The sequence below is a fragment of the Dreissena polymorpha genome, chromosome 2 (assembly GCF_020536995.1).
Source record: "Dreissena polymorpha isolate Duluth1 chromosome 2, UMN_Dpol_1.0, whole genome shotgun sequence".
Taxonomy (NCBI): Eukaryota; Metazoa; Mollusca; class Bivalvia; order Myida; family Dreissenidae; genus Dreissena; species Dreissena polymorpha.
In genome coordinates this window covers 138,218,490-138,245,314 of record NC_068356.1, presented here as the reverse complement: position 1 = coordinate 138,245,314, position 26,825 = coordinate 138,218,490, and the positions used below count along the sequence as shown (strand labels likewise).

Genomic DNA, 26,825 nt, shown 5'->3' with positions numbered 1-26,825 from the left:
TAGAGCGCTATTTGGTTGTAAAAGAAGGCTTAGAGCTTATCCATAGTGGTCGAAAGGGGCCAAGTGACATATGTATTGGGGGGGGGGGACGTACCCTTCCGTCGTTTTAGTATTATTAGTCTTTATCTATTTATTTATTGGTGTAATTTTCCTATATATCATAAAGCGCAGACGAGGAAACCGCGAACGTTCGTTATAGACAGCTCCCTCATCTTTGCCTTGTTTATAGTATTGTTTATTTATGTATTGACGTCAACAAGGTGTTATTGGACACTGCATTGTAATGTACTACCAATCCAAAGTACATTTGGACCCCAAATACAATTATAGGTTCTCGGCGTGCACATTACATGCAGTGTTTCTATATCTATTTATTTGTTGATGCAATTTTCCTCTTGTCATAAGTCATTATTAATTGGAATCTTTAAAATTACATATATCATGGATTGTTTTACGGTACAGTTTTAGAACCAAATTAATTAATAATAGTATATAAGTTCGAGCCGGGCCCAGACGAGTGGCCATATGGACAACACCGGAGTGACCATCGTCCGAGACCCACCCGTCATTAGTACATAAAGTTGCCATTATTGATCTGAGTTTTTATTTATTTATTTATTTTAATTTTCCTATAGGGCCGGGATAATAGGGTTAGGTTCAGTTCGGGCCCAGACGAGTGGCCATATGGTGCACACCGAAGTGACAATAACAAGACAATACCTAAAAACACCCCTTTTCACACCACTAACAATAAACAGATAACAATCTGTCAGGCATTCAGAGCTAAACAGGGTACTGATTATCAGGGGCAGATAAGGCTACTGATAGGGTTTGCCCAGACATAAGGCTGGAATGAGGTATAAGACTTTTGATTGGTTCAATTTTTTGCACAGGAAATTATTTGAAAACAACAACTTTTGAAAAACAAGCTGGTTTCAGCAATTAAATTGAGCTAAATTAAATTAACATTAAGACTTATAAAATGTATTGAAATACTGTCAGCATGAAGTATTGTGTGATGAAAACAATGTGTATTTTACTACAATTTGGAAATCAACAATAAGTTTGTTGGAAATCAAGTTCAACTGTGTTTTTTGTGAATATTGAAGAACAGTTTTAACAGGTTTGTATTGTCATTTCTTCATCCTTTTTGTTATTTAGTTTACTGAATTAATTATGATCATTATTATATTTATGTATTGTCACTGGGAAATGTAAATTGATAAGTTAATGTATTGCAACTTAAAGGAAAAACAACACAATTTGAAGCAAAAATAGATGAACATACACATGACAAAGTGTAAATGTTGTGTACAGTGAATTATTGTGGTTGTGTTTTATGATTATTGTCATCTTTATTGTTATTTATAGATATTTCTGGTTATTACTGAACAGATTTCTTTCCCTCATATTTTAATTTTGAAGGTTAAACTCTTGCCCCAAGAGCAAAATGGGTTATCATACTACCTGATGTATGGACTTTTACACCAGGCTTTTACCCTGCACAAGCTGGCCAACTTGAGGGGAACTGAAGTGGGCAAACCTCGCCCTGTCCTTGAACAAGAAAGCTGGATTTGTTGAGAGGTAAAACTATACAGGTTATTGCATTTTAAAAGCGTCACAATTCTGACCAATGTGACAAATATTTTTAGAGTTTGAAATGTGATGAAAGTAAATTACAAGCTTTGGAAAATTACCAATTGTAAATATTTTGTCAAAACTCCTTTTCTTTTTTTGGTTCCAGAGTATCATTTAAGCTGAAATCCAGCATTAAACAAGGGAGGTGATGGCCATCGCACAGGCCATGTGCCGACTATTCACTTTCCACCAGCTTGTAACTTGCTCCATGAAGGGAGCAACAACTACAACTGGGTCACCAAGACCAAGCCTCCCCGCTGCTGAGAGAAATGCAATCATTGGTACTTTTTCTTCATCATAAAAATTTGAAGTACCAGTTATCCATATAGAAATTCAATACACATTCTACAAATATTTTTCAGATCACTTACTGTTTACAGTCGCATAAATGATCATTTTATTACATCATTTGTGAAAAGGGAGAGTTTTTATAATCCAAGTGACAGTTAACAATAGGTTTTTTTTATTCATGAAGACAGGGATTGAAAAACTTTGTCCGTGTCTCTAGTCACTGTCTCCAGGACAATCAGTAATAAACTCATTTGTGTTGACTTACTTAATATGCAAATATTTAACCTCTTTTTCTGGCTAGAGTATTTTCTATTTAAGAACAGATTTTGTTGTTTTTTTGCATGTTATGAATAGTCTATTATATTTTTTCAGATGTCATAGCCAAAACCTTTGACAAGCCCCTGGTTGATGTTGAAGAAAAGATGAGAGGTTGTTTAAGGCATCTGCGGCTGATGCACAAGTAGACTGAAGTCTTTGTAAATAAAATGTGCTGTTAAAATGATTATTTAACCATTGTTTTTACTTTGTTATATTGATTTGCGCCTGTTTCAACATTAACTTATTTTTATGCTCCCGGTAGGGTCTCATATAGCAGTTGAACTGTCCGTCTGTCTGTCTATCCGTCCGAAAACTTCAGCATTGGTCATAACTTTTGCAATATTGAAGAAAGCAACTTGATATTTAGCATGCATGTGTATCTCATTGAGCTGCACATTTTGAGTGGTGCAAGGTCAAGGTCATCCTTCAAGGTCAGAGGTCAAAATCCAATGGAAGACATAAGCAAAGAGAGATTATTTCTAAACCTGCCAAATGATAAATAGAAATTTTATTTCAAAGCGGCGCAGTAGGGGGCATTGTGTTTCTGACAAACACATCTCTTGTTTGTATTTATTCCATACAATCTTACTTTTTTCAGTTCTTTCTTTGTGTTCAATGTTATGTTATAACACTATTATATTTTATTATAACAATGCCATGTCTGTCAAAATAGTTTTATCATGCTGTGTATATGGATATATATGTAAAGTTTTATGTTTTATCGTTTAAAAAAGTAATTAGAATTTATTCATGATATTTTTGTTCTTATCATAAAAAAGTTTTTCAGTTTTCAAGTGGGTGAAAAGTGGGTTTTTACTGAGCATTTAACAGGTTTTAAAGCTAGTTTTAACTGCGTTTAATCTGTGAAAAGCATACATTTAGCTCACTTAATGCTCAAATAAAAACCCACTTTTAACTCGCTTAAGAACAGGAAAAACCGACTTGATGTGTAGAAGCGGGTGTAAAAGCCAACATAAAGAAGGAAAACACACTAACTTTTAACCAACTTAAGTTGGTAAAACTCGGTTTTAAAGCGTGTTTTAACTGCGTTAAATCTGAGTTAAGCACACATTTAGCTCACTTAACACTCAAACAAAAACCCACTTTTTAACTCGCTTAAGAACAGGAAAAACCGACTTGATGTGTAGAAGCGGGTTTAAAAGCCAACATAGAGAAGGAAAACACACTCACTTTTAACCCACTTAAGTTGGTTTAAGTTAGTTTTAGTTGGTTTAAGTTGGTATAAGAAGGTATAAGCGTGTTGGTTTATGTGAGTGAAATCCAGGTTTTACCTACAAAAAACCAAGTCGGTAAGCAAAAAGTGTGTTTAAAAGACACGCTTTAACCCGGTGCCAATACCGCAGGGTTTAACACGGTTTTAACACGGATTAAAACCGGGTTTTGCCCACTTTTTTGACAAGGGAATACAATACATTGTCATCTTGACTGATATAAAGTATTCCCACATTTGCGATGATGATTTCCAATCACATCTTACTTGTAATTATCGTCCTCCACAAACTTCTGTAGCTCCTCTATATATCTCACAGACTTCAGGTAATTCTGAACATGCTCTTTGTACTCTAGATCTGTAAATAGACCAAATACAATACTTAAACCCTTTACCCACTCAGATCTAATATACGCGTTTAGATGCCTTTATAATCCCATAGAAAATCCAAATATTTTTAAGACCTTTCTTTTACTAGATTCCAGTTTAAAAGGCTACAAATCCATCCCTAAGGTACTGATGCGCAACAAACAGCAATAAACAAGATGTGTTTGTGAAACACTATACCCCCCCCCCATATATTTGACCTTTGACCTTGAAGGATGACCTTGACCTTTAACCACTCAAATTGTGCAGCTCCATGAGATACACATGCATGCCAAATATCAAGTTGCTATCTTCAATATTGCAAAAGTTATGGCCAATGTTAAAGTTTGACACAAACAAACCAACAAACAAACCAACAAACAGACAGGGCAAAAACAATATATCCCCAAGTATAGACTGAGGGACATAAAAATAAACAGACAGCAAGTTACTCACAGGCTCTTCTGGTTTAATGCCAGCTGCATATAGCTAGTTTTACTTTGCTTCTGAGGAGTAAAGGGTTCAGCAATAAATGACTTAAATACTGTTTTTTTTACTCCACTGTATCTGATATCATGTTTCTTTGCAATGCTCCGAAAAGAGATAAATTATGATACTTTTAATAAAAACTAGAGCTTTGTCACAGACGTAACGAATACCCCCACATGCCGCATTGACACAGAATATTTTGCATGTTGTCTTCACAAAAAACAGCTGACACCATGCTCAATGTTTAAAACGCACTAAGAGACCCTAGGTTTTGACCCGGCATGGCCCATGTTGGAACTTGACCTACACATCATCTAGATACAACTTCTAACCAAGTTCGGTGAAGCTCTGATGAAAACTACTTGAATTAGAGAGCGGACACCATACTCAATGTTTTAAACGCACTAAGTGACTTCGTGACCTAGTTTTTGACCCGGCATGACCCATATTCAAACTTGACCTAAACATCATCTAGATACAACTTCTGACCACGTTTGGTGAAGCTCTGATGAAAACTACTAGGATTAGAGAGCGGACCCTTAATACGGACCGACCAACAGACAAGCTCACTCCTATATACCCCCAAAAACTTCGTTTGTGGGGGTATAATAAAACTCAATGCTTCTCTGTTTGCAATACATAAACTTTACGTTTTTATTGTGCCTGTTATCTGACATTTTTATAATACTGATTCAGATCGGCATCAAATTCGAAGCTTTTCTCGGGTGGTATTTTATGACATACATATTAACATAATATAACATTTAGATCCAGATTTCAGCCTCACACCCCATGCAGAGTTTGCAATATTGCAAGGTTCCCATCCAGCGGTTATGCTGCTTACCACACCAAAGTAAAAATGGTTGAAGCATTTTATTGCATAAAATAAGCATGAAAGATTTGCGATAAGCTTTCTTTAATAGATAAGACTGTCATATAATAATTGTCTTTATAAACAACAAATGAAAACTTTGTCTTTTTTCAGTCTATCAATCTTCTAAAAAGTATTTATTAATTTGCAAAAAAATGTTTGGCATGAACAAATTTGCATGAAAAAGGTGTTTTTCAGTAATTATAAAATTTACTTTTAACAATATATCCACAGACAGTGTAAATAAAGTTTAATAAAGATCATAAGAAAAATGATGGAGTGAGATACCAAAACGAATATGTTTTATAAATAAGACACTGATGTGCCCCCACCATCTTTAATAGGGGGAATAAACATGTGCTTATAAACATCGTGTGACTCATCAGAAATGGATATCAAATTAGAAACAAGAAAAAGGTTACAAATCACCATATGTAGACTAATTCAGCAATGTATCAACTTACACAATGAATGGAACCCAAACTAGCAGCAGGAAGCAGGTTTCAACAACATATGAACACTTTTGCACCTCTGTATTAACTTAATAAAAGAATGGAACCCAACTAGCATCAGGAAGCATGGTTACAACTAACCAATATTTGGATGGTTTCCACTCTGTATCAACTTAAAGAATATGTGGAACCCAAACTATGAGCAGGACGAAGGTTACACATCACCATATGTAGACAGTTGCAGCTGTGTGAACTTTAAGAATGAATGTAACCCAAACTAGCAGCAGGAAGCAGGTTACAACTCACCATATGTGGACTGCTGCAACTCTGAAAGCACTCTTAGAATGTTGTTCATCTGCAGTTTTCTATTGTGGCTCTCCATGCCACCGTGATGGGGGTGAGCAACATCAATGTATATCAGATCCGTAAGGTATAGGCCTGCAACGAAACAAAGGATACAGTTTAAGTTTACACCTTTTTATTTTAGCTGATTGCATCGAAAGCCCTAGGCTTATTGGAACAATCTCCAGTCCTTTTCCTGGGAAGAACCAATACTTGGTGTATTTTCAGGAGAGCTAAAGAACGCTCCCACAGTGGGGATCAAACACGTAAACTTGGGATCATGTAAAGTATAGGCCAGCAATGAAATACATATGGGTGTGCTATTAATGGAGGAAACATATGGGTCTGCTATTAAAAGAGGATACATATGGGTTTGCTATTAATGGAGGATATATATATGGGTCTGCTATTAATGGAGGATACATATGGGTCTGCTATTGACAGAGGATACATATGGGTCTGCTATTAATGGAGGATACATATGGGTCTGCTATTAATGGAGGAAACATATGGGTCTGCTATTAATAAAGGAAACATATGGGTCTGCTATTAATGGAGGATACATATGGGTCTGCTATTAATGGAGGATACATATGGGTCTGCTATTAATGGAGGATACATATGGGTCTGCTATTAATGGAGGATATATATATGGGTCTGCTATTAATGGAGGATACATATGGGTCTGCTATAAATGGAGGATACATATGGGTCTGCTATTGACAGAGGATACATATGGGTCTGCTATTAATGGAGGATACATATGAGTCTACTATTAATGGAGGATACATATGGGTCTGCTATTAATGGAGGATACATATGGGTCTGCTATTAATGGAGTATACATATGGGTCTGCAAATTAATGGAGGATACATATGGGTCTGCTATTAATGGAGGATACATATGGGTCTGCTATTAATGGAGGATACATATGGGTCTGCTATTAATGGAGGATACATATGGGTCTGCTATTAATGGAGGATATATACAGTCAAAACTGACCTAACGGCCACCTGAATTTACCGGTCACCTGCAGACAACGGTCAGTCTGGAATCCCCCCGACGAAAAACACTCTAAATTACACTTGAATTCAACGGCCACCTGTCCATAACGGCCAACGGCCACTACATTCCACTCCGAAATTCATGTTTGACCTGAAATCAACGGTCACGCGTCAGTCGTCTCGAGTAGCGAAAATTAAAAACACAGCACATCATGTGTCCGTCTATTTTGCGGTAAAAGCGTCTGATAGCGGTAATTGTCTTTGATACTATAAAAGCGGCCCGCTGCGAGTAAACAAACAATTTGTGCATCCATGACCGGTATGTAAAATTGTTTCACCAGTATAATAGAATTTTCATTTTAATTGCATTAAAAGACCAATTGTCTGCAACTCATTTTGCTACCAGTTGTTTATTAAAAATATATTTTATATTCGTTATTTTACATGACTAACCCACTCCTCTAAGCCGAAATGATCCGTAAAACAAAATTGTGTCTTTGTGTCGTATGAACGAATCTGCACTTAAACTAAATTTAGGTTCACATCGTACATGCATGATCAGTTGTTTAACGAAAAGACGGTTGATATTCAAATGCATTTTTTTCTCTCTCCGGGATATTGTTTTAGTATGTTGATGCTGAATTAACAAATATAAGTGTACATTGTATATGAAGTGAAAATACCAAAAATAAACAACGGTTGCAATAGCCAGCTATAACTGTTAGATGCCCATAATATCACTTTAAACAGGTGACATTAACAATAACAATGTTTATTAATAGCAATTATCGTCTGCATGCATAACGCATTAGCGCGTGACAAAGTCAATTGGTCTGTATCGCTGATTAAGTGTTAAAACAACATTAAGCTGGCGAGTGTTTTGATAAGAAGGCGATAAGAGGATTAGTGATTAGCTTTAATGGCAAAACATGGACTGATTTGCAACATTTAAAGCGTCTGAAAGCGGTAATTGTCTATGATATTATAAAAGCGGCCCGCTGCGAGTAAACAAATTATAAGGTGTTGAGAAGGTTTCTTTTCCGGGGATAATTGTGGGTGTATCTTCTAAAGAAAATTTATCAGAGTTTATGACTTGTTGAAAGTAATTATCGCGAAATTAAATGACCGCTATTTCTTTGAATTAGAACGGTACAATTACACCGTACTATCGGTTTATGACACCGAATCCGCTTTTTTGGACTTTTACGGACGTTATTTACTGAATGAATGAGATGCATGAGAAAAAAATTATACCAGCGTTGATAAAGTCATTGTTTAATTTAACATTATGAAATAAAATCAATCTAAAAGATATTATTCTCTATTATTCAATATGCACGCGTAAGTTAATGCTGTTATTATGCTTTGTTAATGCAATGAGCATTTGTTTTACACTGTATGCAAACGACTGGGTGGGGTAACGACGTAGTAATACTACCAACTGGCCAACCTTCTTAAAATTGTGATCCGAATTCAACGGTCACCTGTGGACAACGGTCACTTTGATCATTTCCCTTGACTGACCGCTGAATTCAGGTTTGACTGTATATGGGTCTGCTATTAATGGAGGATACATATGGGTCTGCTATTAATGGAGGATACATATGGGTCTGCTATTAATGGAGGAAAAAGTTCAGCAGGGGAATAATGGATTTAGGCATTAAGTGTAATAGAGGAAATCAACATGAATGTGCTATGTTTTTGTGAGGGTTTTCTGTGCATTTTTAACTGTTTTTAAATCACATCAAAGTGGCCAAATAACTAATTCCTTGTTTTTACAGCACAAGTTGAGAAAATAATAAGTTTCAATGGAAATATGTAGGGAATATAGGTTGATTAGGATAATGTAATACCTGCAGTATGCCATAACCACATGAGAAATCAATCTGCATAGCTTAATACCCAATACATAACACTCACATGGGACTCTTGTAAATTCATTAAAACGCCATTACTGGCAACACTTTTTGCCCATGTTTTCAGCTCGTCTGGTAAATCATTACATGGCCAAAAGAATGCAAGGAATCCAGAGACTTCATCAACAAAAGAACAGTTCAATCACTTTAGTGTCAGCTGTCTGGCAATGTCATTATAGACATCTAGACATATAGCTGGAGAGAGGAGGGGTTATCAAGTGACTTGCAGTCTTCAGTGCCATTATAAATGGTGCTGGAGAGAGGAGGGGTTATCAAGTGACTTGCAGTCTTCAGTGCCATTATAAATGGTGCTGGAGAGAGGAGGGGTCTGTCATTAACCATTCACCACTTTCATGTGTATTTTGATTGACATACTTGTAGTCCCTCTTAAATTAAAATTTAATTAAAGACCTTTCTTACTAAATTCAAGTTTTAAAGGCTTCATCTCCAAACCTTAAATACTGATGAGAAGCAAACAGCATTAAACCTGAACAGACCGCGAGTTTGCAACAAAACTTCATATACAATCCCTATTTATCCAGATATCTTCAGCAATTTCACCCACACATCCAGAAAACCTCTGTTTCTGTCATCAAGTGATTGATGGTTGAAACCTATTTGTTGCAAAGTCCATTAAACCTGAAATCTTATCCCTGTAAGCTTACAAAAAACATGCCAACAATTTGAATGCCTTCTGTCAGAACGTGCAAAAGCCAATGTAGGACGTTGACAGATAAATAGGTAATGCAGAAGGTTACATTCCAATTAAAGACAGGATACCTTGCACTTGTTACCAATTACTATTAAAGGACACATTCACCCACACTTTATATGTATGCTAGCTTCTTTTCAGGTGGCTTTCAAGTTATAATCCAAAGACTGGTAACTCTGCACTAAATCTCTACAAATTACCATGCAACAAGTTAAAGATACATGAACATACTTTTTTTTAATTAAAAACTAAAATAATAATTTGTATAACAGAAACACTCTGATTTGTGTGGAAACTCAGGGGTGGAAAATACCCCAAACCAAAAACCTTTTAATTTTAAATAGATCTATCAAGTCTAAAATCTATTTGCACAACAATCTTGGCATTAAATGGATGCAAATAAGCCGAATGGAGGAGAAATAACACCACTGACCTCAGCATATTTTGCTACAAAACACACACAAGACAATTTTAAATATTAGAAATGTTGGAAACAGGGACAAATATTCCACACATACCCAAATAAGGAATGCAGGGGAGTTTCACATTATCCATGTAATCTCGGAGTTTCTGGCGATTGTTATTTTCGGAGAAAATGTCCGCCATTTTCTCATATGAAGATTTATCTTTCTTGGACAAAATCTGAAACAAAAACATTCTTAATTTACCATTCCAAACTCTTAACACTTTTATATTAATTTATTAATATTACTTGTTGTTTAGATTTTAAATGGGATTTTTCTGTTGACACTGTTACATTTTCAATTACACAATAAAATGCTTCTTAATTGCTTTTCACATACATTACATTTATTATATAATGTTGTGTAGCCCATTCCCACTCAGAAGCCATTTTTACTTTGCTTCAGAGTGGGAAAGGGTTAATGCCAGCTTTGATTCAAAATTAAATCCATTCTAAAATAATTCAATTTAAAGCATATTCTTTATTCTTAGAGTTAAGTCTAATACTTGTTTGGTGACTACAGCCCCAGTAACTACAATCAAGATCACTTACAGTCCACGTCTTGGAGAGTCTGAATATGGCTGCACTCTGTAAGAACTACAGCCCCAGTAACTACAAGCAAGACCACTAACAGTCCACATCTTGGAGAGTCTGAATATGGCTGCACTCTGTAAGAACTACAGCCCCAGTAACTACAATCAAGACCACTTACAGTCCACGTCTTGGAGAGTCTGAATATGGCTGCACTCTGTAAGAACTACAGCCCCAGTAACTACAAGCAAGACCACTTACAGTCCACGTCTTGGAGAGTCTGAATATGGCTGCACTATGTAAGAACTACAGCCCCAGTAACTACAAGCAAGACCACTTACAGTCCACGTCTTGGAGAGTCTGAATATGGCTGCACTCTGTGAGAACTACAGCCCCAGGAACTACAATCAAGACCATTTACAGTCCACGTCTTGGAGAGTCTAAATATGGCTGCACTCTGTAAGAACTACAGCCTCAGTAACTACAAGCAAGACCACTTACAGTCCACGTCTTGGAGAGTCTGAATATGGCTGCACTATGTAAGAATTACAGCCCCAGTAACTACAAGCAAGACCACTTACAGTCCACGTCTTGGAGAGTCTGAATATGGCTGCACTCTGTAAGAACTACAGCCCCAGTAACTACAATCAAGACCACTTACAGTCCAGGTCTTGGAGAGTCTGAATATGGCTGCACTCTGTAAGAACTACAGCCCCAGTAACTACAAGCAAGACCACTTACAGTCCAGGTCTTGGAGAGTCTGAATATGGCTGCACTCTGTAAGAACTACAGCCCCAGTAACTACAATCAAGACCACTTACAGTCCACGTCTTGGAGTCTGAATATGGCTGCACTCTGTAAGAACTACAGCCCCAGTAACAACAATCAAGACCACTTACAGTCCACGTCTTGGAGAGTCTGAATATGGCTGCACTCTGTAAGAACTACAGCCTCAGTAACTACAAGCAAGACCACTTACAGTCCACGTCTTGGAGAGTCTGAATATGGCTGCACTCTGTAAGAACTACAGCCCCAGTAACTACAAGCAAGACCACTTACAGTCCAGGTCTTGGAGAGCCTGAATATGGCTGCACTCTGTAAGAACTACAGCCCCAGTAACTAAACGCAAGACCACTTACAGTCCACGTCTTGGAGAGTTTGAATATGGCTGCACTATGTAAGAACTACAGCCCCAGTAACTACAAGCAAGACCACTTATAGTCCACGTCTTGGAGTCTGGATATGGCTGCACTCTGTAAGAACTACAGCCTCAGTAACTACAAGCAAGACCACTTACAGTCCACGTCTTGGAGAGCCTGAATATGGCTGCACTCTGTAAGAACTACAGCCCCAGTAACTACAAGAAAGACCACTTACAGTCCAGGTCTTGGAGAGCCTGAATATGGCTGCACTCTGTAAGGCAGACACCACGGCCATCACAGCATGAAGGTTGTTGAGCTCCAGAAGTTTCTACAAGTAAGACACAATGTCTACATCTGTATCAATAAAGCCCTGTTCTGGGAAAACTGGGCTTAATGCATGTGGGTTTAGTGCCCTCCCAGATAAGCCTGTGCAGTCTTCTGCTTTTATGGAATATTTTTGTTAAAAGAAGTCCCAATTTAAGCAGAAACTGTTGTCCCTTATTAGCCTGTGCAGAATGCACAGGCTTATCTGGGAGGACATTTTATGCACATGCATTAACCCAAGTGTTTACAGCAGGAGGCTCAATAACTAATAATATTATGTGGCTGCACTTTGTTTTATCTTCTTTTTTAGTCATCCCTGGTTCTTTTCACTCTTTTTTTTAAAGAAAAATTGGGATACATAATATAAGAGCTTTTACAGAAAGTTTTGGAAGCTTTATGATATAAATGGTGTATTAAAATGTTTTTGAATTCTTGTTTTTCTTGTTTACAGCTGCCATGAATAATGACAGCTTGATTATCAATTACTTTTCCCCTACCACCCATTTTTAATAGATAGTTTTGACAATAAACCTGAGAACATTGGCATGATACATTTATGTCTGCGACAAGTAATCTATACTTTTAGTAACCTTAAATTTTAAGCCTTGGTATAACAGCCATAATACAGGAAACCAAAAGCAAGAATGGCACTTACTCGCCCAATCTTGATAAAGTGAGCTAGCACTTCTGCACGAGTTTTGTCCGTCTGTGTGTTTAAAATTTCTCGTTGGACCCAAAAATTTACCTGAAAAGAAATATGGTTAAACGGTCAAAGTTGTGAGCAGCTTTAACAACAGAAGATAACTCATGAGAATAACTTACTTTGTGGAGGTTACAATAAAAACTATTAATCACATACTTTGTAGAGAAACTTTAACAATTGAACAAGCTTGGTAGCAAGACTGATCTGAAGCAGTGAAAGAGATCATGAATTTTTTGTGAGTAATGCATTATTAAATACATTATCAAATGGAGAGCAGAGAATAACCTTAAGGGCTGAAACATGAGTTCACTCCTGCTGGTGCATCAAGGGGAGGGGGGGGGGGGGTCACTTTCTGTACATATTTGTAGGATAGGATATTCTATATGTTGTACATCTACATGTCATTATACAAGTGTTTAAGTCCCTTGTCTTGCATGTGTGCATTTGCATCAGTTGTGAGATTCAGTCCCTTGTGTGTGTATTTAAACCATTTATGTCTAGCGTCTAGAAAAAAGGCAGCGAAGACCTTGATGAGACGCCGCATGATAGATGCGGCGTCTCATCAGGGTCTGCGCTGTTTGCTTAAAGGAATTTCTGTAAGAAGTATTCTAAATATAGTTGTAAAATACAGATAAACTGCTTTCCACTAATGTCATCAGCTAGGTACCACTTGTCATTGCTTGTTTCGCCCTTTTAAACCTAGGACAAGCTCTAAGTGGCGGGCGGCAGTGTTGATCAGACACTACCCATTAGTGGATGGCTTCCAGCTACTGGCGTTCCTCCTTAGCCACAGCCAGCTGGAGCTTCTTTCTGCTGCCTGTGATACCTTCTTAATGGCCAGCTTTCTCGCCTGTCCCTCTATTCCCATATCCTGGAACATCTTTCCCAGCGATGGTGCAGGAAACCCTCTGCATCCCACTTCAATCGGGTAGTTCCATGCTCTCCACCCGGCCTCTCTACATTCCTGGACGAGATCTTCGTACTTGGCCTTCTTTCTCTCATGTGCCTGAGTACATCTTTCTTCCCACGGGACAGTCAGCTCTACCAGGATGATCTTCTTTGTCTTTCCGGAGACCATCACAATGTCTGGGCGTAGGGTAGTGTGGACAATGTCTGGAAACTGCAGCTGTTTCATAAGATCTGCCCGTAGTTCCCAGTCATTTGTGCCGTCTAGGATACTCGGATGTCCTCCCTTTGTACCCTTCATTACTGTCCCTGCTGGTACAAAGTTGATGTGCTTTGCCCCTGCATGTACTCGTGCCTTCTTCTTGTGTCTCTCAAGTGTATCCGCTACCTCTCGGAGTACCTGGTCATGTCTCCAGCGGTATCTCCCCTGGGCAAGTGCTTCCTTACACGAGGACAAGATGTGGTCCAGGGTATCTCTTCCTCCACATAGGGTGCATTCTGCTGTTTCTATCAGCCCCCATCTCTGGAGATTCGCCGGTGTTGGCAAGACATCATAAACTGCCCGGATCAGGAACTGCAGTTGAAAAAACTGGTACTTCCAGATATCTGTCCATGACAGTTTCCTCCCTGTTGTCTGCCACTTTGTTCAGCTTCCCTGGCTCCCCATCTGGACTGCTTTCACCTTTCTTATCTCTTCTTCTTCCTTTCGGATTTCGCTCTGAACAAGTTCTCTTCTTTGGACTGTTGTGGCTGAACTCCACGGTTGTCTAGTGTTCAAGCCGAGTCCCTGTCTACCTTGACAACTTGTTCCCACTATGTCTTGATGTCTCAGTCGACTCTCTGCCTGCTCAACTGCATTCGATGCTGACCATCTTCTTCCAGTTCTGACCTCTATCCCTGCATTTCTAATGCTCATGTCACTAGAGTCTCGTAGGGTCAACACGAGCCTTGCCTTACTAACTTTGTACTCCTCTACAATTGATGAAAGAGGGAGCTGCAACATTCCGGTTCTGTTGTAGAAATAAATATACCAGACATCCCTAATTTTGGAAATAAATTGATCCAATTTAGAAGGATGGGAGAGTTCGCTAGGCATAAATGGGTTAACTATTTGACTCATGACAGTTTGAAAATTTTGATATACAACTGCAATTTCCAGCTATTTATTTTTTACTGAAAGACATTTTTATCCCCACGAAAAGCGTGGGGATGTTGTGGTTATCTCCGCTGTCCGTCTGTCCATCTGACTGTCCGTCCTGGCCACTATCTCCTCCTACACTATAAGCACTAGAACCTTGATATTTACACACATGGTATCTATGAGCATATGTGCGACCCTGCGCTATTTGGAATTTTGATCTGACCCCTGGGTCAAAAGTTATGGGGGTTGGGGTGGGGCCGGATCAGAGATTTTCACTCATTTTTTAATGTTATTTTATATAAACTTCTTCATTTCTACACCGATTTACTTCAAATTGATACTGAACATCTCTTATTACAATACGGTCAATCTCAACTATGCATGGCCCTATTACCAACCCTGGGGCGCCCCCGCCCACATAGACCACGCCCACCCAAAATTGCCTTTAACTATAACTTCTTCATTTCTACACCGATTTTCTTCAAATTGATACTGAACATCTCTAATGACAATACGGTCAATCTCAACTATGCATGGCCCCATTACCAACCCTGGGGCGCCCCCCCCCCCACAGACCACGCCCACCCAAAATTGCCTTTTACTATAACTTCTTCATTTCTACACTGATTTACTTCAAATTGACACTGAACATCTCTTATGACAATACAGTCAATCTCAACTATGCATGGCCCCATTACCAACCCTAGGGCATCCCCGCCCACATAGACCACACCCACCAAAAATTGCCTTTTACCATAACTTCATTTCTACACTGATTTACTTCAAATTGATAATGAACATCTCTTATGACAATACGGTCAATCTCAACTATGCAGGGCCCCATTACCAACCCTGGGGCGCCCCCTGGGTCAAACATGCGGCATGGGGATAAGCGTCGGCCTCTGCCGCGCCATTTATAGTTAATTTTGGTGTGGTCTTGTGTTGTGGGGGGAAGCCTGAGTACCAAGAGGATACCCCACCAGTCAGAAGAGTGATGGAACACAACTTAAAAGTATGAGCCTGTATAGTATTGTGTAACCTACATGATTGAAGCGACGAGTGAATGCCACAACATTTGGGGCCTTGATCAGCTTGTGTTTGTTGGTCCACGCGCAGGACGTTAGCTCGTCTGGCTGAATTGCTTGAAACACGGGCAGGTCCATCAGAGTAATCTGGCTCTGAAATGTACATAGGACCCTTCGTGATCATAGGACCCTTCGTGATCAGGGCTGTGATGAAATGTACATAGGACCCTTTGTGATCAGGGCTGTGATCTTGGAAAATAAGGGACGACACTTTCTGCCTTGACTGGACTTTTGTTTAGAAGATAATTCCTTTAACAAGAGGCCCATGAGGGCCTGAATCACTCTACTGCTATAAACACTGTGCAAGTTTGGAAAGAATAAGATGGAAACTGTGTACTTAATCGCGCAAACAAGGAGAATTTTCTCAAATTCAAGGGGAGATTATTGTGTACTTATTTCTCCGATACTGCTCATATTCAATAGGGTTCAAGTCCTCATTGATATAAAGATACTGTACAAATTTGGAAATAATTGGATGAAAACTGTGGAATTAATTGCGTAAACAAGCGGGATTTCAAAATTTTCTCATATTCAAGGGGAAGTCATTCTGGACTTATTGCTTCGATATTGATCTTTTTAAACAAGGGCTGTTTGTAAAACATGCCCCATATGGGCTGTCAGTTGTAGTGGCAGCATTGTGTGAATACGTTTTTTGTCACTGTGACCTTGACCTTTGACCTAGTGACCTGAAAATCAATAGGGGTCATCTGCCAGTCATGATCAATGAACCTATAAAGTTTCATGATCCTAGGCCTTATTATTCTTGAGTTATCATCCAGAAACCATTTTACTGTTTTGAGTCACTGTGACCTTGACCTTTTACCTGAAAATTAATAGGGGTCATCAGCCTGTCATGATCAATGTACGTATGAAGTTTCATGATCCTAGGCCTAAGCATTCTTGAGTTAACATCTGGAAACCATTTTACTATTTCGAGTCACTGTGACCTTGACCTTTGACCCAGTGACCTGAAAATCAATAGGGTTTGAGTCCTCGTTAATATAAAGACACTGAACAAGTTTGAAAAGAATCGGATGAAAACTGTGGACTTTATCGGATAAACAAGAAAAAGTAACCATTTTACTGTTTCGAGTCACTGTGACCTTGACCTTTGACCTAGTGACCTGAAAATGAAAAGGGGTCATCAGCCAGTCATGATCAATGTACCTATGAAGTTTCATGATTCTAGGCCTAAGCATTCTTGAGTTATCATCCGGAAACCATTTTACTATTTCGAGTCAACGTGACCTTGACCTTTGACCCAGTGACCTGAAAATCAATAGGGTTCGAGTCCTCATTAATATGAAGACACTGAACAAGTTTGAAAAGAATTGGATGAAAACTGTAGACTTTATCAGATAAACAAGAAAAGTCTAACGCACACACACACAGACAGACACCATGCCATCCCATAAGCTCTTCTGCCTTTGGCAGTAGAGCTAAAAACCAAATATTCCACAAAAGCGGAAAAGGTCGTCCCTGATATGCCTGTGCAGACTGGACAGGCTAACCTCTGACAACACTTTAAGCACATGCATTAAGACAAGTTTTTTCCAAAGCATACTCAAATATATATCAAGTAACTTACAGCAAACTCCTCCGGCGGGACTCTGAGGATTTCAAACACGGCTGCATCGAAACTCTTCATGCGTGGCAAGCTGCCATGTTTGTCCAGGGACTCTTGGCTGTCTCGACTCATGGTCAGACCCTGCAGACAGAAACAGGACCCTTTAGAGTATTAAATACAGTGTGTGTTTTTCCCTTCAAAATCGGGTCCAGTAATCGGCCCCATTCCCAATGGGAAAAAGTATGTATGCTAAAAATTCCCAATGGAATTCCCCCCCCAAAAAATAAATAAATAGATAAATATTTTTTTAAGATCTCAATATTTTGTTCATCTCCCATCCATATAAGTTCAACCTTAGTAAATATAATACTGATAACAGTTATATTCTCAATTTTGAAGCCTTTTTTAGCAAAACAACAAAACTAATTTCCCAATTTTAGTCAAAACGCAGCGAATTTTCAAAATCCAAAGGGACCCGGCCCCATTCCCAAAATGATGAAAAAAACACTGCAGTAGTATAACACGTGTATTTGTGCCTGTCCCTCACAATTATGCAATTGGTTTACACAACTAAATATCTAAATAACTTACAAGTGAACCAGTCTATATAATGTAAAATGTAAATGTTCAAAGTCAATCAGGTCTGGTTTCTGAATATATATATCAAGTTCCTGATTTCTGAAGTCAGAAGCATAGAACAAAAGAATATGAGTCTGTGCATCCAAAGTCACAAACTGAAAGCCACACATTCAAAGTGACTAAATCTGCCTATTTTAATCTTTTCAAAAATGTAATTTTGATGAAAATATGCCCTCAAATTGATTTAAGTTACACATTATCTATTTGATTGAGCCAAAAAAACAAATGTATTGTCAGAGATTTGATTGATCAATGAAGGTGTTTATCAATATTCACAACACAAAATGCGCAGGAAACACAAATGCTAACACATTTATAGTCAGCATTTAATTCATACATACAATGATGGATGATGAAGTTTATGGTGTGTGAAGAAATCAAATGTGAAGAGGGATTGCTCTCCATGAATTGACTGTGGGTTTAATTTGCACAAACAACACATTAAAGTATTTACCCACTTTATGCCTGCTATGTTTCCTGCATTTTTTTTCCATTTTGATATCTTTATAATTATGTCTTGCAAGATATAAGCACGTAAAGCAGCTAAATGCCCGCATTCAATTCAATTTGTTCAAATATGTAAGTAAACTTAAACATTTTTCCAAATAGGCAAATTTTGCATCATTATTTTCAATGTACTCTAAGAATATGCACACACAATTTTTATAGTTCTGCTGTTATGAATGTAAAACAAACAAGCATAATTAATATTATTTTGCTCAAACAACAACAGGGAAGTAACTATAACTCGGATGTCATAATTATCTTGTTAAATATTTAAACAAAGACAGCTAAATTGTTATGAACTCAATCAACTTTCCTATGAAGATAAAGAAAATAATACATGTTACATAACTACATTAGATACTCAGAAATTATGGATGTAATACATTCAAACCTCACATTTATTAAAGAGTCGTTGGTTAGTTAATGTCTTAAAGAAACATCAAGAATGCTTGACTGACTGCAACTTATTAGCCACAAGGTAGATGCATGGTGATTATCGAAAAAAGTTTGCTTTTTGAAGAGACAGCTGACAACTCATGTAGCTAATATTAATATTGAAACAATGTGGTGCTTTTAGCTGCAAGATTGTATTAGCTAATCGCTGAGCAGTCATGATTTTTTTTTAATGAGGTCTCCCCCGCAAAATAGCTGCAATGCATCTGATGTGGTTCACAAAGATGTATATGTGTGGGTGTAGGTGGATGTATGAATGTTAATTAAGGCAGCGCCAACTTCATCACCCATGCAAAAAGTAAACATCAATTCAAGCAAGGCCATTTCACTTGGTTTGTAGATGACTGTAGTTTTTTTCTTGTTTTATAGATGAAGTAATAGAGAACTTTTTTCTTGTTTTCTCAACAAGCTATTTATCAAGAGTGGGAGGGATATAATAAATTATTATTTATTTTTGTTGCCTGTTTACTTGTGGTTAAAGGTTGCGGGTTTGATACCCACTGTGGGGGTGTCCTAAAGATAATTACAATTTAGACATCAAGTAACGAAGCTACCCAGGAAAAGGACTTTAAAGTGTATCAATAAGCATTATAGGCTTTTCATGCACTTGAGCTTAAATAAATTGGTTTATATTAATAGTGGTTTCTTCAAACATCTTTTAATTACTTTATGCAGAACAAACCCCTTGCTTTCAGCTAAAAACGCATAGCTTATGGGGCAACATTAGTAAATACATTAGAACGGCAGGATAAGAACAAAAAATGCTTTGCTTATTAGCCCTTTACCACAAAAATATGTATTTGAATGCGTCTGTAGTCTTCTAGAAATTGAAATTTAATGAACTTACTAAATTTAAGTTTTTAAGGCTTCATTTCCAACCCTTAGATACTGATGTCAGAGCAGCAAACAGCATTATGCCTGAACAAAATGCGAGTTACTCGCAGGCTGTTCTGGTTTTATGCTATTTGCACATAGCCATTTTCACTTTGCTACCAAGTGGGAAAGGGTTAACAAGGGACAAAATTGTCACAAAACCAGGTTTTCAATTTGAAAAAAAAGTCTGATAAAGGGAGACAAGTCAAACTAAACTGATTGTTTATAATTAACCTCCTTTGTTTCAAAATAAATATATTTGTTAGTCGTGGCGACCTTGACGATATTGAAGTAATTCTTTTGTGTGAAACCATACATGCCATAATTTTTCAGACCAAATCCGGGACATTGGGTTAAATTGTCCGGGACTTTTGCCGATTTTCCGGGACATGTATAAAATGTAGCGATATTTATAGACATACGCATTTTTGGTAAGTTTTTTTTGTTTCGCATCGTAAATTGCAAAATTTCGAAAGCCTATCCGAAATATACTTGATCTATTAACTTCAAATTAAACATTACTTCTTCCGTTACTAGATACAAGCCACGTGTTTTCAGTGTAAGCGTTCTAAACATAGATGGTGACGTCACTGCGTTATTGTTATTAAGACCGGTGTGTAACGCGTAGTTGTTGATACACTTTATTCATTTATAACATTTATATAATAAAAAATACAACAATACAGTACCGTTAGATCGTCAACTCAAATCAATTCACAATACATACAACCAATCACAATAAAACAAATACAACAAAACAGTACCGGTAGATCTTCAACTTAAAATCCGAACAGTCACACATTAGTTACACACTTGTTTCGCTGCTACACACATTTCACTCGTGATCTTAGTGTCGAAGCACGCTGTCTTTTTGTTGAATGACGTAGTAGATTAAAGTCAATTAACAACCACATTAAACAATGCCGCCTTTTTGGTTTGACCACGAACGTGAGACAATCGATATGATAACAGGACCCCTGTTAATTGATCGATTCTGACACGTAGCATAGTCTGCCTATTCGGGTAGGCATTGTCATGGAGACGCTGCAGATATACACAGATTCGAGGTGCAGTTAAGCCTAAGGTAAGGTACATGTATATATGGATTTTGTAAATTCCGGGACATTTGACAGATTTCCGGGACAGCGGGACAAGTTCTTCATTTCCGGGACTGTCCCGGACAATCCGGGACGTATGGCATGTATGGTGAAACACCGTCCAATGATCGTGAACAAATGTGCCAAATGATTTTAAAATCTCACAATGAACAACAAAGTTATGGCCCGGTCAAGCTTGTTCCCCAAGCCCGCCCGCCCGCCGCCATTCGCCATTCTAATAACCAGTTTTTTCCTTCGGAAAACCTGGTTAATAAAAGCATTGGCTGAAGAAATTACATAAATGGCAAGCAAATGCATGCCTCTTTGTGATTCAGATTTCAGCATTCAGCTGGATCAATAAAATGTCTGCAGCATAAATGCCAGAAGTAACAACATATAATTTGCTTATCAGCTGTTTGGCTCTTTGTCATGTAAACCTTATTCATTATGATGCTAAAAGCTTATGTTCTACAGTACAGCCAAAGCGGAACAAACGTATTTCGCGATCCGCGGCGGCAATGCGAAACGAGTCGATGCCGCGTCAGTCGTTGAAGCCGCGTCAGTATGCGGCGGCAAGTCGCATTTCGCCGCGAAACTTCGCATCTGTCCGCCGAGGCATGCCGCGGTCCGCGACATGATGCCGAGTCGATGCGATCATGAAATATTTTTTTTTTAATTATTAGTTACATGTAGTTAACAAATTTTGAAAGAACAATTATAATAATAATTAAAATCATAATAAATTTATTGTGCGCGGATTGTATTAGCATATACATGTAAGCATAGTTAATGTGTCTGGCCAATTATTAAGTTTGTTTCCCGCCCGTAGCGTATGTATTTCACACATAAACAAGGTCACGTAATTATGTTTTCGCACATACAAGTGGTCAAGGCTCCAGCATATGGTGGATTTATAAATTAATTGCATGTTGATTCCGCTATTATATTTTAGCTGAGAAAATTAGCAGTTTGAAGCCACATCAATAATCAAGACGGTGACGACGTATTTGTAGTTTTGTTAATTATCAGCTTATTATAACTATTGTTTGAATATGCGTATATAAACACGTTTTATTTTGTTCATATTATACAGTTAATATCGCTACTAATTACCCGATAATCCCGTATATTCCAGTTTTAAAGCAAATGCTGGTAAATATTTACGATACACAAACATTCTCGATATTTCCTTAAGTATCAAATACATTTTGGCATTGGTTACTATTTAAAGAGATGATGAAATAACGTCTAATCGGGGCGTTTTTTTTCCTCCACTGAACACGCGATTTACGCCTGACGTGATGTTCATGTATTTATAAAACACAAAATACACCCAAACTTTCCAAACGACGTTCTACATGTCTGCATAATTTTCGCGCGCTTTTTATGAAACAAAGGATATTTTAGCACTGTTTATTTGACGCTAGAATTTGCCAAAGGACGCGTTAGCATTAAAATTCGGAAGTGTGTTTCGGATTACAAATTTAATAATGATAATCGAACGAAACATAAACAGTTGCGCGTAATTAATTCTACGCTACACATACATGTATGTACATGTAGGTGGATATCTTTTCACTCGATCCGCCGCGTACGTATGCGGCGGATTTACTCCACGAAAGTACGCGTGGTTAAAACAGACTCGGCGTCGTTGCGCGGATCGATGCCGAGTGCCATGGCGATACGCCGCGTGAACACACGATTCGGCCGCCGCGGACTAATAATCTGGCCGTGGCGTAGCCGCGGATTATGTTTGTGCCGCTTTGGCTGTACTGTATACCAACTGTACAGCTAAAGCAAAAACACTTGGATGTCAATAATAACTGACTGAACTAAACCAACATATTTTGTAGTTTTTTATCTCAATCCCTTAGAGCTTCATGGTCATATGTTTGTGTCAAGATTTCACAGTCACTTCACATCTTTATGAAATATGTTTTACCAATTGGATAAAAACGCATCAATTTGTAGTCCCTTAAAAAGTTAAATTTAATTAAAGACCTTTCTTACTAAATTCAAGTTATATTAAGGCTTTATTTTCAATCCTTAGTTACTGATGAGAGCAAACAGCATTAAACCTGAACAGACGGCAAGTTTGCACATGGCCATTTTCGCTTTGCTGAGTCAGGGAAAGGGTTTATATATATTTCATATGGGTGTCATTAATAATGTAAAGGCTCATGAAAATAGCAAATTTCAAGTTATTAACTCAGGTGGCTACCAATTTCTGGAAAATAATGTATATCACTTTTAACATAGAACGGTATTATTGCCCCAATGGTGCAAAAATGTACCAAGTATCATTTCAATTCAATGGCACATGGTTCCCCGGCGAAATGTTGTTCATGATTTCATGAACACTTCAAGCCAATCAAGAACTGTTCATGAACGGTTCTGAAAAAGTTCCTGAGCTTGGTTCATGAACTTTTGGACATGAACTGTTCTTAAGACATGTTCATGAACTGTTTATGAATTATTGTTGAACATTTCAAAGTTCATGAACAGTTCTTCATCTAACCATAAATACTTAGTGATGAACATTTCATGCACAAGTATTTCTAATGACTTTTCTGAGACAGTTTTTAAGGATCCATCATGAATAATTCATGAATTCCTTTGTGCTAGATGTTTCATACATATTTTTGAAAGTAATATTGAAATGTCTAGCATACAAATCTTGTAGATTTGTGAAACCTGTGAAGTTAGTATGAATATGCATAGTACTTTCACCACTGTAAGTTAGAGTTCTTGACCTGTTCTAGAGAATTTTAAGAACATTTGTACAAGAACTGTTCAAGAACTGCCTTCAGGAACACTTCAATAACTTTTTAAGGACCTTTCCTGTTCTTGAATTATTCTTAAACTATTCTTGAACACTTTAAGAACTTTTTTGAACAACATGTTTCCTTCTGATGTTCTTAAACAGGTCTACACAATGTTTTTGAACGTATGATGGACTTTTTAAGCATCCAATATGTTCTTAAAAGGATCTGTCATTGTTCTTGGAAGACTTATAAGACAAGTTTAAGAACGTTTTAAGGACATCTTATTTCAAGAACAGTTTAAGATGATATCAAGAACTCAATGTACATTGCATTGCTGTTTTTACAAAGAAAGAATATTGTGTGCACAGGAAGTTGAAACGGAAGGCACATGGTTTATGTTATATTTGAAAATGTAAGTCTTTAATAAATTACCGGCTGAACTGATCAGCCATTGGTTCCATTTCAAGTTCTTTGGCACTGTAAGTGTAACCATTTCAGGGAAACCATTGATTAGTAAATGATTCTTGAACTGAAAATGAGACTCTTCATAATCTTTTCAATACATGAATTATTCATGAACATATAGTGCAAAGTTGAACAGCAAAACCCTGAAGAATTTTTCAAGAATTGTGTTGTTCATGAACTGTTCAAGAACACTTTATGCCATTGATGTTCATGAATAGTTCATGAACATTTCATGCCATAATGGTTCAAGAATAGTTCATGAACACTTCATGCCACACAGGTTCAAGAATAGTTCATGAACACTTCATGCCATAAGGGTTCAAGAATAGTTCATGAACACTTCATGCCATTGTGTTTCATGAATATTTCATGAACACTTCATGCCATTAGTGTTCATGAACAGTTCATGAACTAAAATATCAAGAACTTTTCACAGACGTGGCTCATTTTCTGTTCACGAACTATTCATGAACAGTTCATGAACTCAGTTCACGAACAGTTCATGAACTGTTCACGAATTATTTGTGAACTGCAGAACAACATTTCGCAGGGGTACCTTTTTGCACCAATGAATACCAACTTAGTTAAATATAATGATGTTTTAACATATTAAGTTTATTACAATTTCTTTCTGAACAAAATACATAGTTTACCTCAATTGTTTTCATTCCGTTTTCATTCCTTCACAGGAAAATCCTTTCCAATTGAATAATCCTTGTTTAATTAAATATTGTTTATATAAGGATTTTATTTTTTATGTTTAATATAGTGTTCTTCAGAATGTAATTCTTAAAATGTAGGCAGTTCTTCTTTTATCTTTCACATAAACGCAATGAAGATTCGAAAATACTTTAATAAAATATCAATCCATAATCACAAAATAATTATTGCAAAATTACAAACACAATTCAATTCACTTAACTGAAAACATATCCATCTAACTTCAAACATAATTAAAAGCCATGACGTACATATACATACAATGTTCACATGCATGTCGTTCATTTGTTGGTTTAAAATGCAAATGCTCTCCACTTATTTACATTTTTCACAGCTTGCCTGACGCCCAAATTATGGACATCAAATGTCAGCATGTTATTGTTTAAAGGTACAACCTCAAGCTTCTTTTACCACTTAGATACATATTTTGACATTTTTTAAGTTCCCTTAGAAAGTTAAATTTAATTATAGACCTTTCTTACTAGATTGAAGTTTCCAAAGGTTCATTTTCAACCCTTAGATACTGCTGAGCAGCAAACAGCATAAAACCTGAACAGACTGTGAGTTACTCACAGGCTGTTCTGTTTTAAAAGATGTCTGCACATAGCCTTTTTCACTTTGCCTCTGAGTGGGAAAGGGTAAATGTTAAAAGTGAGCACAAGAAATCAGGAATAACAAAATCATAAAATTTTAGGCAATATTTGCAAAGTATTATGAAAATAATACTAAAATCATATTTCAGTAAAGATTAATTTGGATTTATCATTTTAACATCAAATTGTCAGAAATATAATTGCATCATAAAAGTTACTTGTTTAAACAATTTCTTTGCATTCCTTAGGCTAGAAAACTTTCACATTAAATCAAGGCCAGAACAGTTTGAAATTATACCAAGGCCAGAAAACAGAGAAGGTTTTTCAAGACCAGAACACACTGTAATTATGTCTGACAATCATATATGATACAAGATGAATTATTGCTTACAACCAGGCTTTATGAGTTATTCTATGTAAATAACCACATCTCTGTTACCAATAAACAAGTCTTGATGTAATTATTTGGTTTATGATCTTGTTTACGGAGGCAAGAGCAAGGCTGCAGCAACCATTAACCCTTTGCATGCTGGGAAATTTGTCATCTGCTAAAATGTTGTCTGCTTAATTTCTAAAATTAGCATTTTCTTCGATTTTTTTCAAAGAATATTATCAGAATAGCAAACAGTTTGGATCCTGATGAGACGCCACGTTCTGTGGCCTCTCATTTGGATCCAAACTGTTTGCAAAGGCCTTCAAAATTCAGTTCCCGCACTGAAAGGGTTAAGTGTCTGCAAGTTCTGCCAAATACTGCATGATTTATGCATATTATGATTCTTGAAAATATTGGATGTTTTGTAGACAATTTGTACAGTTTTATTTACATAGACAATTAATTTGTAACAGCTATACTATATATGTAAAATTACTTTCAGACAATGTAGTGAATTTGATTTATGAACAGTTTCATATTTGTATGTTGTTAGCTATTTGTAATACCAAAACAAGGGGGAGAAATCTTGATGAAATTTCTTTTCATTAATGACTTACACCAAAAACCTGTGCTGTATTTTTATATGGTAAATACTAGCAGTTTTCACATGTCATACACACTTTAGCAAAATATTATCAATTTAATGTGCCACAGTGGAATAAATAAAAATAAAAATAATGCTATTAGTATTATACACCGTAACCCCAAAAGAGCAACTTTAAAGTATAGAAAATAATTACAAGCGCCAGACTCAACCAATGTAAGAAAACTAGCACAAAAACCAAGT

The 26,825-nt window shown here is 37.1% G+C and overlaps 1 protein-coding gene and 1 long non-coding RNA gene across 20 annotated transcripts in view; one reads left to right on the top strand and one right to left on the bottom strand.

Annotated features, from left to right (window-relative positions):
• Positions 1-26,825, bottom strand: part of LOC127869169 (ras-specific guanine nucleotide-releasing factor RalGPS2-like) — a 146,790-nt gene that overhangs the window by 17,049 nt on the left and 102,916 nt on the right. For 18 of the 19 annotated variants that reach the window (XM_052411500.1, XM_052411503.1, XM_052411483.1 and 15 more), the window contains 7 exons: positions 17,515-17,634; positions 15,885-16,019; positions 12,747-12,836; positions 12,003-12,095; positions 10,150-10,273; positions 5,963-6,094; positions 3,746-3,836 (listed from right to left, as the gene is read on the bottom strand). In XM_052411500.1, coding sequence (XP_052267460.1) covers positions 3,746-3,836; positions 5,963-6,094; positions 10,150-10,273; positions 12,003-12,095; positions 12,747-12,836; positions 15,885-16,019; positions 17,515-17,634 — 785 coding nt within the window. Of the gene's footprint in view, positions 1-3,745; positions 3,837-5,962; positions 6,095-10,149; positions 10,274-12,002; positions 12,096-12,746; positions 12,837-15,884; positions 16,020-17,514; positions 17,635-24,945; positions 24,976-26,825 lie in introns of those variants that run through there. The other variant, XM_052411502.1, reaches the window with a different exon arrangement.
• Positions 721-3,664, top strand: LOC127869177 (uncharacterized). Its single transcript, XR_008044459.1, has 3 exons — positions 721-1,584; positions 1,745-1,919; positions 2,302-3,664. It is a non-coding gene; the product is annotated as an uncharacterized LOC127869177 (long non-coding RNA).